This window comes from Pangasianodon hypophthalmus, chromosome 3 (assembly GCF_027358585.1).
Source record: "Pangasianodon hypophthalmus isolate fPanHyp1 chromosome 3, fPanHyp1.pri, whole genome shotgun sequence".
NCBI lineage: Eukaryota > Metazoa > Chordata > Actinopteri > Siluriformes > Pangasiidae > Pangasianodon > Pangasianodon hypophthalmus.
Genome location: NC_069712.1, coordinates 32857771 through 32872667, shown reverse-complemented (window position 1 = coordinate 32872667; position 14897 = coordinate 32857771). Strand labels below are relative to the sequence as shown.

General features: G+C 37.0%; 2 protein-coding genes across 3 annotated transcripts; one reads left to right on the top strand and one right to left on the bottom strand.

Annotated features, from left to right (window-relative positions):
* Positions 1-685: 685 nt before the first annotated feature.
* Positions 686-5719, top strand: si:ch211-10a23.2 (Galectin-related protein A-like). Of its 2 annotated transcripts, none has more exons than XM_053232988.1 (4): positions 686-766; positions 3125-3213; positions 3725-3914; positions 4715-5719. In XM_053232988.1, exons 1-4 carry the CDS (start codon positions 713-715, stop codon positions 4856-4858), a joined length of 477 nt encoding a protein of 158 aa, XP_053088963.1. In that variant the 5' UTR covers positions 686-712; the 3' UTR covers positions 4859-5719. The 2 variants fall into 2 exon arrangements, with proteins under 2 accessions (XP_053088963.1, XP_026794978.1); XM_026939177.3 differs by lacking the exon at positions 686-766 and adding an exon at positions 1748-1909.
* Positions 5720-6360: 641 nt separating this feature from the next.
* On the bottom strand, positions 6361-14701 carry plek2 (pleckstrin 2). The gene is made up of 9 exons (XM_026939220.3): positions 14629-14701; positions 13651-13815; positions 12552-12742; positions 11660-11751; positions 10704-10891; positions 10465-10566; positions 10162-10245; positions 9032-9110; positions 6361-8767 (listed from the first exon to the last, which is right to left on the bottom strand). The coding sequence occupies exons 1-9, from the start codon at positions 14677-14679 to the stop codon at positions 8640-8642; spliced, it is 1080 nt and encodes a 359-aa protein (XP_026795021.1). The 5' UTR covers positions 14680-14701; the 3' UTR covers positions 6361-8639.
* Positions 14702-14897: the final 196 nt, after the last annotated feature.

The window sequence follows — 14897 nt, the reverse complement described above, 5'->3', positions numbered from 1 at the left end:
TGTGTTTGAAAATAATTACATAGACAAAAGATATGATGGTTATAATTTGTGATGCTATTAATCCAATGTATTATTTTGTTATTTGATTTAATCACCTTTATTAATAATAATAATAATAATAGTTTTTATATAAATACATGTAATATTATGTAATATACAATATACTATATATTGATATAATTGTATATAATATACAGTTATATCAATAAAGCTTTTTTTTTTTTTTTTTACATAATACATTTATTTTGAAGTTTGTAGATGATTGAAAACACTCCGTCCAATCTGGCAACCCTGAGAACAAAGGTCACAAACTTTTTCACCTGCTCTGTTTATGTAAAAACAACAAGTCTCTCTACGTGTCCCAGATTTCCTGTTTGTTATCTGTGCCTGCAAAATCTTTAAATCATGCTCTCACCCTGAACCCTGCAGAAGTAGCAAACTGAGTAGATAAAGTCCAGTTACTAAATGTCTATTAGCATGTCATAGTTAGAGGTTTTGACACTGTTGCTATCATTAATGTTACTAACATGAATATTAGGAATAATAAAATATTTTAAATCCTAAAAATGAAACATCTAATCTTTATAATTAATTAATTATTAACCCTTTATTTTAAAAAGAAATAAAGAAGTACAGGAGGCAGTGTGGTGCAGCGGGTTGTGTTGTTGCCTCACAGCTGCTGGGTTTGAACCTGGAGTTACTGTGTGTGTGGATGTTCTGTACATGTTCCTCAGGGTTCTCCGGTTTCCTCCCACTGTCCAAAAACGTGAGTAGGCGGATTGGCTAGGATAAATTGCCCCTAAGAGGGAATGCAGTGTGTGTGTGTGTGTGTGTGTGTGTGTGTGTGCGCATGGTGCCTGGTGTGGGTGAATTCTCCTGCTTCAGGGTCCACCATAACCCTGACCAGGATATAGTGCTTACTGAAGATGAAGGGAAAAATAAAACAACAGCAATAATAACAATAATAATAATAATAATAATAATAATAGTAATAGCAACAACAATAGCAGCAGTAGTAGTAATATTAATACTATTACTACTGCTACTAACAGTAATAATAATAATAATAATAATAACAATAACAGTAACAATAGTAGTAGTAGTAGTAGAAGTAATATTAATACTATTACTACTGCTACTAACAGTAATAATAATAATAATAATAATAACAATAACAGTAACAATAGTAGTAGTAGTAGTAGAAGTAATATTAATACTATTACTACTGCTACTAACAGTAATAATAATAATAATAATAATAACAATAACAGTAACAATAGTAGTAGTAGAAGTAATATTAATACTATTACTACTGCTACTAACAGTAATAATAATAATAATAATAATAACAATAACAGTAACAATAGTAGTAGTAGTAGTAGAAGTAATATTAATATTATTACTACTACTACTACTACTAATAATAATAATAATAACAGCAACAATAGCAGTAGTAGTCATACTACTACTGCTACTATTACTACTACTACCACTAATAATAATAATAATACTTTTTTTTATTATGATAAGACTGTCATTAATTATTCTAACACATTCCGAGCAACTGGAGCAGCCTACTGGACTTATAAACACACACACACACACACACACACACACACACACACACATCCTGCATTGTTTACGCTTGAAACATGAAACGCGCATAGCGACATGCAGCCATTTTGGAATCTGCAGCGTGTCGTCACTACGGTAGCCGGTCGTCGCGTTTCCAGGGAGACGGTTTCCATGGGAACGCGGGTGGGCCGGTGAGACGGTATCCGAGGCGCGAGGCGGCCTAGGCGGGGTTTAAACGCTCATAATAATAATAATAATAATAATAAAAATTACTGTAATAACCGAGAGGTTTGGACAGAAAGGGAATATGGCGGACACAACAACACTGCGGAGTGTAAGTCTGTTTAATTCATCATTATCTCTGTGCTGTGGTCAATTCCACACGTTTCAGTGCGCGTGAACAAATTGCTTTATTAACACACACACACACACACACACACACACACACAGAATAGCACCGCTGCATTACTGCACTTTCACTGGGTCACTCAGAAATACATTTCTTTTTTACAATCTTTTATTCAGTGTTTAAAAATCATTGATCCAGTGTTTGGTTTATTGATGTACTGTACATTACTGATTATTAGCGTTGTGGTTGCTGTTTGTTTGTTTGTTTGTTTATTCCTGATTCTTTATCCATTATTCACAGCAGGTTATTAGATATTGCTTTTTATTGCTGGTTTTCCATTGTTGGTTATTAGAATATTATTCATTATTGTTCACTGTCTTTTGCTACTAAATTTTATCTTTACTGTTGATTTGTTAAGTGTTTATTCCTGATTATGAATATTAATTATTAGCAGCTATCAGTTATTCCTTGGATTGTTTTGTGCTATAAATGATCTGTTATTGGTTTATGGTAAGCACTTTATCCCGGGAACACTGTGCATGAGGAATGAGGAATACACCCTGGATCGGATGCCAGTCCATCTCAGGACACCACATACACACACACACACACACACACACACACACACACACACATTCACTCGTTTACCCCAAACCCAGACAAAAACCATGTGAACACAGGAAGAACATGCAATATTCAACACAGCCAGCTGCTTAATGATCAGTGGTTTCTTTTTTATTCGAAGATTTCTTTATTGTTGTTTTTTTAGTTATTTTGCTTTTCATTATCTGCTCATTTCTTGTCTAGGCTTTTATTTTTGGCTGTTGGTTTCTGGTTCTGTTATTTTGCTTATTCAGTTATGGGCATGAGACACGCTTTATCTGCTGGTTGAGTGTAAAAATCATCATCTTTTGTTACTTGGTTGGATTCTTGAAGTCTAAACATCTTGGCAGCTTTATAGTTTATACATGACTAAGAATGAAACTGTCAAACTGAATCTGGCAACCCTGAGAGCGAAGGTCACAAACTTTTTCACCTGTTCTGTGTATATACAAAATTTTATTTTCCACTGTTGGTCTTCTAATCGCTTTACTTCTTAGTTGTTTCTAGTTTTTTTCTAGTTGTCTCGGTTATTGAATATCAGTTGATTGCTGGTGTAAAATGTCTGGGTTTCTTTGTCATCCGTGTTTCTGTGTGCAGGAGGAGGATTACATTGGACAGATTAAAGGAGGTCTGCGTCCTGCTATGAGAATCGTAGTGATGGGCATCATTCACAAACAGCCAAAAAAGTACAATGTCTCACACACACACACACACACTCACACACACACATACACACCTGTGTCATCCTTTAAATAAAGATCCACAGCACATCACAGGACAAATACCAGCTGTGGGAAATAACGACTTCACACACAATCAGTGCTGTTTGTCCACATGGACCATCTGGACAAGAGTGCATGTGTGTCGCTCTTTCTGTAATTCCCATTCACGGTGCTAGTGCCAGCGTGGGAAGGAAAAAAAACCAGATCCCATGAAGATTTTGTTCTGCCAGATGTTAAAAGAGATACTCCGCTGCTTTGGCCTTATTTGGGAAATGAATGCACTGCTCATTTTTCACTAAAGAGTGATGCCTAGAATTGGTGACAGTTCATTTATTCTAGATTATTTTAAAGTTTCTGCTGGGAAATGAATACTTTTGCCATAGACATGTATACAAAATAGCAAAATTCCCATCACAGTGGGAAGTAATCAGTGAATAGGGTGTATTTTTCTGACACACTGCTTGACTCTGTGCAGTATGATGGTGACGTTGTCCTGCCCACCACGAGGAGAAGGTGACGAGGAGCAGGAGGGTGACGTGGGGTTGCAGCTGACGGTCAAGTTCACGGAAAAGGCCGTGATCCGCAATTCCCGAGTCAATGGGAAGTGGGGAACATCGGAAAACATAATCTCTTTCTTCCCTTTTGCTGCTGGAGAGTCTTTTAAAGTAAGGTTTTGTCTCAGGTGATACTGAACTTAGTGTCTGGGTTAATACTAACGATACGGGCAATGGTGATAAGTAAAGAAATAAAAACACTCGGAGGGGAGTTATTATATGAAAATAATCAACGATGAGGTGGCATCATGAAGCTGAGTTACTCTTACCATCCTGAACTGGTTTATTTTCCTATTACAGCATGCCCTGACATGTTTTATTACTCTTATACCAACCATTATAATTTTTCTTTTGTATGACTTTTGTATGATTTTTCTTTTTTAAATCCATTTATAGTTACATTTAGTGTTTAGAACCTCCACAACACAAATTAGTTCCTGTTCTCACTATTGTTATAGAAGCTATAAACAATCGTTCCCTCACCACCAGCTCTTTTTTCTCTCTTGAAGTTATAATAAATACCAATAATAAGAACCAAATAAGAATTAGAACCAAAAATCACATTTTGTCATGTTATCTAAAAACTGCAACGCGTCTGTTGAAAAACTTAAAGTTACAGTTTTACCTCTGACACTGGAGACTCCTTCCATAAATGTTAAACAACCGTCTCCTCAACAAATATCAACGATTACACACATTTTTTTCTTTTGTGGAGCATAGTACAAGTCCCTGTGAATGAGCTGTTACTAAAGAAACAATAACGTATTAGAACGAGTGCAGCTGCACTACTGTCAGAGCTGCTGTTACAGAAAACTAATCAACACCTTCTGACCAATCAGGATCCAGAATACAACAGTGCTTTGGTGTAAGATTGATCTCTCTCTCTCTCTCTCTCTCTCTCTCTCTCTCAGATGGAGATCGTGTGTGAGCACCAGCAGTTCCGGATCCTGGTGGATGGTCAGCCGTTGTGTGGATTCACACACAGAGTGACCCCGCTGGCGTCCCTCACTTCCCTACGCGTGGGTGGAGACCTGCAGCTCACCAAAGTCGCATGAAAACACAAGAGTTGCCATCCAAAAAAACACCCACACAGACACTCATACAATAATTGCAAACCATTGATGCACCAAGTTCTTTTAAGTAAATGTCCCTCCTTTAGTGACCTGTGACTCACTGACCACTGAGCCAGGAAAAATACACACGGATTTTAATGACGAATGAAAAATATTCCAAAGCTACAGTCAAATGTGATTTATATTCCTGTGTAACACTCAGACCTCATGCACACACGTATGGATATTTCTGGAAGCACATTTTTCTCCTCTGTTTAAAAAAAAAGGCCACAATTTTTTCAGGTATCTCTCTCCAATCCACACCGGAATGTAAAGGGCTTACGTGAGCATGCCAGGCCAGTAGGTGGCAGTAATGCGTTTTCTACCACAGCACTATCGAATTCTCGAATATGTGTAATCGTAATCATTGATGTGGTGAAAATTTCTGTAAGGAGACATTTATTTAACATTTATGGAAGGAGTCTCCAGTATCAGCAAGGGAACAGTTGTTTATAGCAGATATAGCGTAAGTGAAAACTGGAACTAACTTGTTTCACAGATGTTCCACAACTATAATGTGTAATAAAAAGAATGACACATCATTTGTTAATAAATAAAACAGTAATCATTGGGATATTGCTGTGGTGTAACGAGCGTCGTGCCGGGCCGCATTACACCATCGTGTTGTTACGTATTTTCCTCTAACTGCACACAGCGTACTGTACTATTCCTTACATAATGTCATGCGTACTGTATATTGTGCAATATATAGGCTAAAAACAAAGGACTGACGTGTTAGAAAACAAACAGTGATGCAATAGAGTGAGAATAAAGTAAGGCTAGTAAAGAGTCTTGGCACATACCCAACACAAAACAGCAAAACAGCAACCATTACGTGCAAGTTCACATCATGATATCACTATTAACCCTCTACAGCATTTCCTGAAAGTTTTAACCCTGAGCTAAAATGCTGCTCTTGTACAGACGGAGGCCCAAGCGCAGAGAATGTGTTGTTTTCAGAAATATCCATGTGGACGTTGTTTCAGTGATGCGAACCAGGAGCTGAATATTTGTGATTCATTATCATTAACCCTGACTACATTCGGCTAAATGAGCACGCTTTTAATTAAATAATACATCTTTTTTTAACATATTTACAAACTGCTACTTCAAAGGAGGCAAAGAAAAATCTGTGACATGTACTACTACCTGCTACAGCCTTGACCTTGACCTTTGGCTCTTTCGTATTCCAACAGAAGTGCCTTGACAAGTGTGTGAGTGTGTGTGGCTACGCTGTCTTATAGAGGCAGTAAAAATACAACCTGAATGACTTCAGAAAGCTCTCTGAGAGATTTCTGATGCAATACCTTACATGGTGCTATAGAACAGGGTAGTGTGTGTGTGTCTCACACACTGGCCTACAATACACACTTTTAACACACACTCAGAAGTTCATATATGCTGCATTAGAGTTCGCCTGATCATTTCTGTGTGTTTGCATTAATATGACGAATGAACAGCCCAAGAAATCGACATGTCTGATCAAGAAGCAAAAAAAAATTTAAAAAATCATGTCTGTCAAGATGCCTTTGAATTAGATTCAGTATGAAAACAATAAAAGTCTTTTTGCACATGGCTGAGATGTTGTTGTGTTACTGCTCATGAGCTGTATCACTGTCACTAGAGGAACGGTCTTCAGAGAAGTGATATGACAAATATGTATGAAGTTACGTCACTGATGTGCTTCATTATTAATACAATTAATATTTTAAAAAATTATTTTTATCACACTTCTTCGAAGAAGAGTGTTAGTGTGTTACTGTTATTCTTCTACACTTCTGCTTCTGCAATTTTTATCTGAAAACTGCTTTTTAAAACAAATTTAACAAGGAGCTTGTTTTGGAAATATTAATTTTATAAACTTCATTCCTTTCAAAGTAATAAAGATTGAAGCTTGAGTTGTTTTTATTAAAATACACTAACGGACTGTATGTAAATATGAATTCCAGCTGCCACTGGTGATGTCACACTGAGCCGACCAATCAGCAGCTTCGCTTTAAACTCAACCTTACTTTCTTTTTCTTCTATCACATTTGCTTTTAATGTTATTTTCTGCAGTGATCTACAAATTTTATTTAAAATGCTTTTTCTGGATGATTTCAACAAGTGGTGTGTTATGGAAATACACACACACGCACACTCCTCGATCTCTTTTTTGTCCTGTCTTTCTTTCTTTCTTTCTTTCTTTACTTCTTCCATGAAAGCACGTTGTGATGTGGAACAAAGTGTATTTCATTTTTTTTTTCTTTCTATATTTGTTTCCCCAAATGCTTTCTTTTTTTCATTGTTTCTTTCCCTTAACTTCTTGTTTTATTTTATTTTATTTATTTATTTTTTTTTTCATTTCAAACCATGAATCTAAACACTTGTATGTTTTTGGGAGTTTTTAGAAATATTATTTTCAACTCCTTAAGAGCACAGAATTCACTCAGGAAACATTATGTTTATTTTTTTTTCTTTTCTCTTAACAGTTTTTATTTTTCTCTTTATTTTTTTAAATTATTTTTATATAAATCTCAATTGTTTCTTTTATTATAAAATGCATTTTTGATTTCTTTCTTTCTTGATTTTTTTTCCTCTCATTTTATCTTTAGTTTTTCACCCCATCACTTTCATGATGAACATTAACACTTTCATCCCTCGCTACTCTTCAGGAAACACATCACTGAAAAGGACCAGGCTACTCACTGTATCTCTATTAGACAATAAATACACTTTATTTTACATGATTCAATAAGATAAAAATATACATGGGCATGTGCTGATAACAGGTTTCATATCTACATACTGCACTGTATTTATACACACCATACTTTTCAACAGATATTATTAATGTACATGCTTTAAAAGACTATCGACAGAGATGAATTTCAGTATTTGTATTAGTATTTGTTCATGTATTTATAGTGTGCACTAATTTGTAAGTTTAGTGCTTTATTTTTTGTATTTAAATTTAATACAGTATCATTACAATATAGTACAGTGTGATATGACACAATAATATCAGCACATGCCTGGTTATAAATGTTCTGTATAAAAGCTGATAAAAATATTTAATTTAACAAGGTTTTGCTTGGTATAAAGCACGTATTATTATTGCTGTACATACAGCAAACATTCAAGGAGATTTGCAGAAGACAAAAAAGTGCTTAGAGTGAGAATAAGTTAAAGAAACAGCTGATGGCAGTCTGTAGTGAATTTCACATCCAGTCACTAAAACGTTTGACTGTAAAAGGGACGTGAACGTTATGAATTTAATGTCCTGCCAGCAGGATGAGCTTCATCGTGGTCTTCAGAGCAATTCCTGCTCACCAGGTACATGAAGGTCCAGAATCCAAATGCTGAGAACCTGAAATGTGGCTTCTTAGAGTTGCTTGATTCTTTGGGTTCTCAATTCTTTGAGTGAAAAAGATGCTGTTTAGAGCTGCAGATAAACGAGCCAAGCCCATCAGCATGGAGCTGTTTAAACTGGTGCAGAGCTTATTGGGTTTTGTAGATAAAGTCCATTTTAAACATTAAATAAATTTTGTCTTTTTTAAATAATGTTTAGCATTTTCATCCACCTCTTTTACCTCTGGAAGCTAATGGTTTTGAATTCATGCTGAATATTGGAGTTTGTAATACTCAATGCTACAAACACCACCATGATCATGCAGGACATAATCTAGGTGTGAAATGCTTAACCGCACCATGACGTCAGCTGTTTTTGAGGCTAATCACGCCTTTATGTTTGCTGCTTGATGGCGCTGATCCATTCCATCTTCTCCTGGTGTGTGGGAGCCTGGATGAAGTAATGTCTGTCCGTCTGAGTGATGATCTTAAACAGGTTCCCCTGGACTTTACCTTTCACGCCTGCACATGACGAAACACACAGCGGCGTTTAAACACAGCAGTAAACTCTCAGCTACCTGGAACAAACACTCTATTACACGTCTAACCTGTCTGAACACGCAGAAAAAAATTACAGCACTGCAAAACATTACTGTTGTGCTGTAATGATATTATATCTGGCCATCCTTTAATATATATCTATGTAATATTGTTGACTGATAATCTACCTGTAATTATGTTAACCCACCCACACACACACACACACACACACACACGCACACACACCTGAGGGTACGCCATTGTCATCCAGAGAAGAGACCAGACAGCCGCGTAAAGAGAACCCGCCGGCTGGAGTGATGTCATCCTGAGGAACGAGGTCATCACAGGAAGTAGACAAGTCAGTACACAACCAAGAGCAACAGCAGCATAGCAACAAAACTCAAACTGTTATTTTGCCAGAGTTAGGGAAAAAAACCCATATAAAATATCTTCCAAAATGGATTTAATTATTCTATCATGTCATTTTCATTTCTAAATATTTAGTTTGAAGTTATTCTGAAGTGTTTTATTCCTCTTATACAACAGCAATTTGTATTTTATAAATAAAAACCATGTATTTTATTTATTTTTTAAGAACGTCTCACTTTTTATCTGTGTATAGTTACATTTAATGTCGTGGAACGTCGACAAAACAAGTTACCACTTACGTTATAGCATCTATAAACATTCGTTCTTTCATCAGCATCTCTTTTTTTCTCTCTCTTGAAATTATTAAGAAAAAAAAACACAACAAGAAACTGCAAAAAGTGTAAACTCCTCTGTCCTGAAGATGTCGGAAAACTTAAAGTTACAGCTTTACCTCTGACTGTTACAAAGTGCTGACACTGGAGACTCCTTCCATAAATGTTATTTTTACAGAAAACATCATCACATCAATAATTACATGTTTTTATTCTGTTTATGTGGAACGTCTGCTGTACGAGGCCCTGTGAAGGAGCTGTTGCTATAGAACCAACATGTTAATATAAACCTGGCCTCCTGGCCTTGTTTTTCACTATCTTTGGAAGAAAAAAATTGTTAAATGTTAACCAATAACATCTATCGATCTAATTACTATCATCACCTTTATGAAATTAAGGACGTTTGTACTCTTAAAGGTCTGTGTATGTGAACTTAATAACCGACTGTTTTGCTTTCGTTATTTTGTTAAAAACCTTATTAAAGTTAGCATTTCTATTTCTACTGATTTGAACTGACAGCAGCGATTTAAGATATGACAATTTAAAGAAAAATTTCTCTATTTTGATATTACTGTTATCAATCACTGTAGCTGTAGCTTAAATATCCAATCAGATAGGATTGATGAACGGTTTTGCCTCTGAATGCAGAAATGTATTTGACGTCATCGCTCTCACCTTGCTCGGGTCGTAGTAGTGCAAGAAACCTGGCTCCGACCTCAGCACGAAGAGTCGCACCTTCCAGTTCTTAACATTGTGTCCCTGAGACACACACACACACACACACATTCATAAGTGAGAGACAGACACACATGATGTTCTCTCCATCCGTGTTATACAGGATCTAAGTCATACTTCCGATGGAGTTCTAACCTAGAAGATTTGATGATGATGATGATGATGATGATGATGATGACGAAGGTCTGATTTAGAACCTCAAGACTAATTTAATGACTATATTTCTGTGTCTGTTTTACTCACCTGTTTGACCAGGTAACCTCTCTTCTGCACTCTTCCACTCAGCTCCACTGCAGATATGGACTTCTCCGACTTTACACTCCCCCGCTTCTTAAAGCTATCAGCCTGATGCCACACACACACACACACACACACACACACACATATTTATAGTTAATAAAAAACAGCACTGGCTCCTCACACCTGCTCATTCCTGATAAAACAATGATCAGTAACATTATGACAGGAGCAGAAAAACGTACGAAGCTGTAGAGCGCCGTAGAATCGTCGAGGAACTGTTCTCCGAGAGCGGCGTTCCTCACGGCGGCTACGCTCTTAACTCCAACAGCTCTCACACAGCCTTCGTCGAGCAGAGCCGACGCCAGAGTCACGGCCTCCACCCGAGTCAGAGCCAGCTGAGTGAACACCAACCAGTCCACCACTGCCGAGCCTACACACACACACACACACACACACACACACACACACCATAAAACCATTAGTATTTCACAAATACAGTATAATACCTTTATTATATTACACCTTACACTTCAAACAGAATTACAAGAGACAAAAGAGAGAAAATATAAAATATATCATTTCTATTAGGAGTGTGCTGATATATAGTTGAGTGCAAAAGTTTGCATCCCCCTTGGCTTTTTTTTTTTTAATTAGAAAATAAGAAACTACATCTGAAACAACCTTAAAATCTCAAGCAAAACTATTTTAAGAATCAGCAGGAGCCAGGAAACTCGCACGCCCTTAACCAGGAAATATTGATCTTTCACAAATCTGGAGAGAAAAAGATCAATGTTTAAGTAAACCATTAATCAGAAATGTAAGAAATGGATCCAAAGAGATGAGCAAAGATGACATGGCACAGAGTGAGAGGAAAAAAAGCAACTAAAAATAAAACAAAGAGCAGCAAACCTGAAGAAAGTCCATAATTATGTCACATTCTGAAGTTTCTATCAATCATTTCAATTTGTTCATTATTAATATCCAATAGTATTAATGACTATTAATAACATGCAGTTTTAACTATATGTTACTTTATGTCTATAAAACGGAATGTATTAAATGTCTTCATGGTTTCATTATTTGAAAGTAACACGATGCAAACTTTTGCACACAACTTCATATTCGTGTGTGTGTGCGTGTGTGCGTGTGTGTGCGTGTGTGTGTGTGTGTGTATACGATATGTTGTAAGGATACAGACCTGAGAAGCAGTTGATGTAGGTGCTGCCCTGCTCCACATGGCTGTTCATCTTAATGCCGCTGTGAACGTCATACATGGAGTCCACCACCTGACTGATACACACACACACACACACACACACACACACTTCAGGATCGAAAACTTAAATTACAAACATAAATATGAAATAATAAAATAAAGAAAGACACCCCTAATGGTTAACATGACTGATAATTAGGTTTCTGAAAATCGCTATAAATGTGTTAATTAAGAATGAAAACACTTGGGGATGTGCTTTTGTAGGAAAATAATCAGCAAAGTTATTGTTCCCACCCTGAAGTTGATCATTTTTCCTATAATATCACATCCCCAAGTGTTTTAGTCCTCTTATACTACAATAATTATAAGATCTTATTTATTAAAGAAGGACGTCATAATTTTTGTCCATTTAAAGTTACATTTAGTTCCCGAAACAAGTTAGTTCCTGTTCTCACTTACGTTACAGCAGCTATAAACAGCATGCAGCTTGTCATGTTACTGAGAAACAGCGAAGTGTAAACTCGTCTGTCATGAAGTTGTCAGAAAGTTAACACTTTCTCCCTGACTGTTACAAAGCACTGACACTGGAGACTCCTTCTATAAATGAATGAGCTGTTACTATAGAAACGATAAAGTATTTGAATAATTGCATGTGATTTGCAGCTGCACTACTGTCAGAGATGACATCATAGAAAACCTTCTGACCAATCAGAATCCAGAATTTAACCCATTATATAATAATAATAATAATAATAATAATAATAATAATATAAATTAATGATTAATGTGCGAGCTGAAAATATTGTGTAGTTGTGTATTATATCACACAGATGATGGACAAACGCTGACTGGACCAGATTGAAACCCGCCTCACCTGAGGTTTACGCTGTGGAGTTGCAGCGATCGTGAAGCTTTACGCACAGCTGGAGAAGGATCTTTAGCATCGCCTGGGCCGAGTCTCCTCACAGCTGCACCGATCTCTGCGGCCCACTCGTCTCGCTCCTCCCGAGAACACGCTTCCAGGAAGTACTCCTCCGTAGTGTTGGTCTTCAGTCTCAGGACCAGCTAGGAGACAAACATATCTGTTACGGAAGCACTGACACTGGAGACTCCTTACATAAACATCAATAAACATCTTCACCGTATCAACTATTATACTATTTCTTTTGTTAAAAACCGACACGTTTTTAAAAACATTGTTTATTTTTAGACTGAAACAAGTTTGTGAGGTATTTAAATCAACACCATCTGACCAATCAGATTAGAGAATTTAGCAGCACAGGACTGTAGTATAAAATTTTGTAACATCTTCTTTTTTTATATATGTTTAAATGAATGTTTTGTGATGTCTCCATGTGTGTCCCTGTCCACGGACTGACTCTTTAGAAGAAGCCTTTATTTGTCACATATACATTACAGCACAGTGAAATTCTTTTCTTCACATATCAGCTTGTTAGGAAGTTGGGGTCAGAGCGCATAACTACTGAACACAAGCCACGACAAGCTCGGATACGAAAAAACACTGGTTACTGTGGTGCCCGAGGAATAAACACAAAAGACACACTGTGTTCCTGACAAGCCCGAGCAGAATACTGAATTACACAGCACATCTACTACAACTATTTATTGGCTAAGAGGAACGTTACCAGCCTGCAGCTGTGAACTACTGTAGATGGAACAAATCACAGAGACACAGCCAATATAAAGCCTAGATTATATAATAAAAACTAAATTACAGATTATGCATTATAATTCTTAAACCTTCATGTATTTCATTCATCTCCTGTATGCATGTGTTGAAAAATGAGTTAAGAATCTTGGAGTTTTCCAAATAGTGCCATTCACTGGGTGTAAAAAAAAATCTGAGTGCCATGTTTTATCTCAAGGATTGAGTGTTAAATGTATTTAACAGTAAAATACCCTGGTTACACAATCATTTACAGCAGCCTATAGGTTATGTTGCTTTGTCTTACCGGTCTGTTTTCATATTCCAGGTAAGGACAGGTGATCTCACAGCCGTGTAACGGGATGCTCCCTCGGTGGCACGAGTCCCGTTTTCCCCCCTCATACCTGTAGTAAAGCAGCTGCTCGGCTTTCAGGACGAACCACCGAACCTTCCAGTTGTGAACCACGTGACCCTGATGAGAAAGATGAAGAGAGGGATGTTAAATGATTTAATATCACAGCGCTGGTGAATTCTGGATTCTGATTGGTCAGAAGGTGTCGATTCATTGACTGCAACAGCAGTAGTGCAGCTACAAATCACAGGTATATATTAATGTGCTGTAATCATTTCTATTGTAACGGCTCATTCACAGGGACTTAACAGAGTGTAATCATGTATAATCGTTAATACGGTGAAGGGTTTTTGTTTCATAAGGAGACATTCATTTAACATATTTATGGAAGGAGTCTCCAGTGTCAGCGCTTTGTAACAGACAGAGGTAGAGCTGTAACTTTTCTGATATCTTCAGGACAGAGGAGTTTTCGCTTCTTTGCAGTTTCTCGGTAACATGACAGGATGCAGTTTTTTGGTCTTATTGCGTTCAACAGAGAGGAAAAAAGAGAGGCTGGTGAGTGTTTATAGCTGCTATAATGTAAGTGAGAAGAGGAAATAACTTGTTAACAGACAATAACAACAGATAAAACTACCTTGTGTCATTATTTAACAAGTAGAACAATTGTTACTGAAGGCAAACTGCTGTAGTATAAGAGGAATAAACTTGACAATGGCAGTAATTCTGCTTCATCACACCACCCTGTCACGAATTGTTTTCCTATACCAGCACCACACACAGTGTTTTATTCTTTTATTCCTTTACATTTTAATCCTGCTTAAGCTCAGAATGCAGTAAACACACTAAAATACTCACTACAGGGAGAAGAAAAGGATCAAGCTCTCCTGTGAAATGCCTGTTCCACATCATTCCTATACAAAAAGCATGACTTACCCTCTTAACCAAAAAGCCTTCTTTAAGAACAGAGGTGTTCTGCGTGTCCATGGCTGCTGATTTCTGCTGTTCTGACAAACTGTTGAGTTTTTATAGCCAGGAGCGTACTGCGTCATCACTCCACCACACCCTGCACACCTCAGGGCACAGAAACAACTTCCAGGTATGGAGAAGTGCAAACAGAAGGGCAGGAGCGTCGGAAGTGCATTCCTAAAGGAGTGAAGGATCTGCAGGGTGGAGCAGGTCAAAATCAAAATCAGCATACTCTT

Bases quoted from the DNA above. Each gene is read 5' to 3' on its own strand.
- si:ch211-10a23.2 (XM_053232988.1), top strand. From the start codon at position 713: ATGTTCTGTACATGTTCCTCAGGGTTCTCCGGTTTCCTCCCACTGTCC. The intron at 767-3,124 runs GTGAGTAGGCGG...TTCTGTGTGCAG, and splicing joins TCCTCCCACTGTCCAAAAAC to GAGGAGGATTACATTGGACA. The intron at 3,214-3,724 runs GTACAATGTCTC...GACTCTGTGCAG, and splicing joins ATTCACAAACAGCCAAAAAA to TATGATGGTGACGTTGTCCT.
- plek2 (XM_026939220.3), bottom strand. From the start codon at position 14,679: ATGGACACGCAGAACACCTCTGTTCTTAAAGAAGGCTTTTTGGTTAAG. The intron at 10,567-10,703 runs GTACGTTTTTCT...GTGTGGCATCAG, and splicing joins CTACGGCGCTCTACAGCTTC to GCTGATAGCTTTAAGAAGCG. The intron at 8,768-9,031 runs GTGTGTGTGCGT...CGTCATGTGCAG, and splicing joins TGACAATGGCGTACCCTCAG to GCGTGAAAGGTAAAGTCCAG.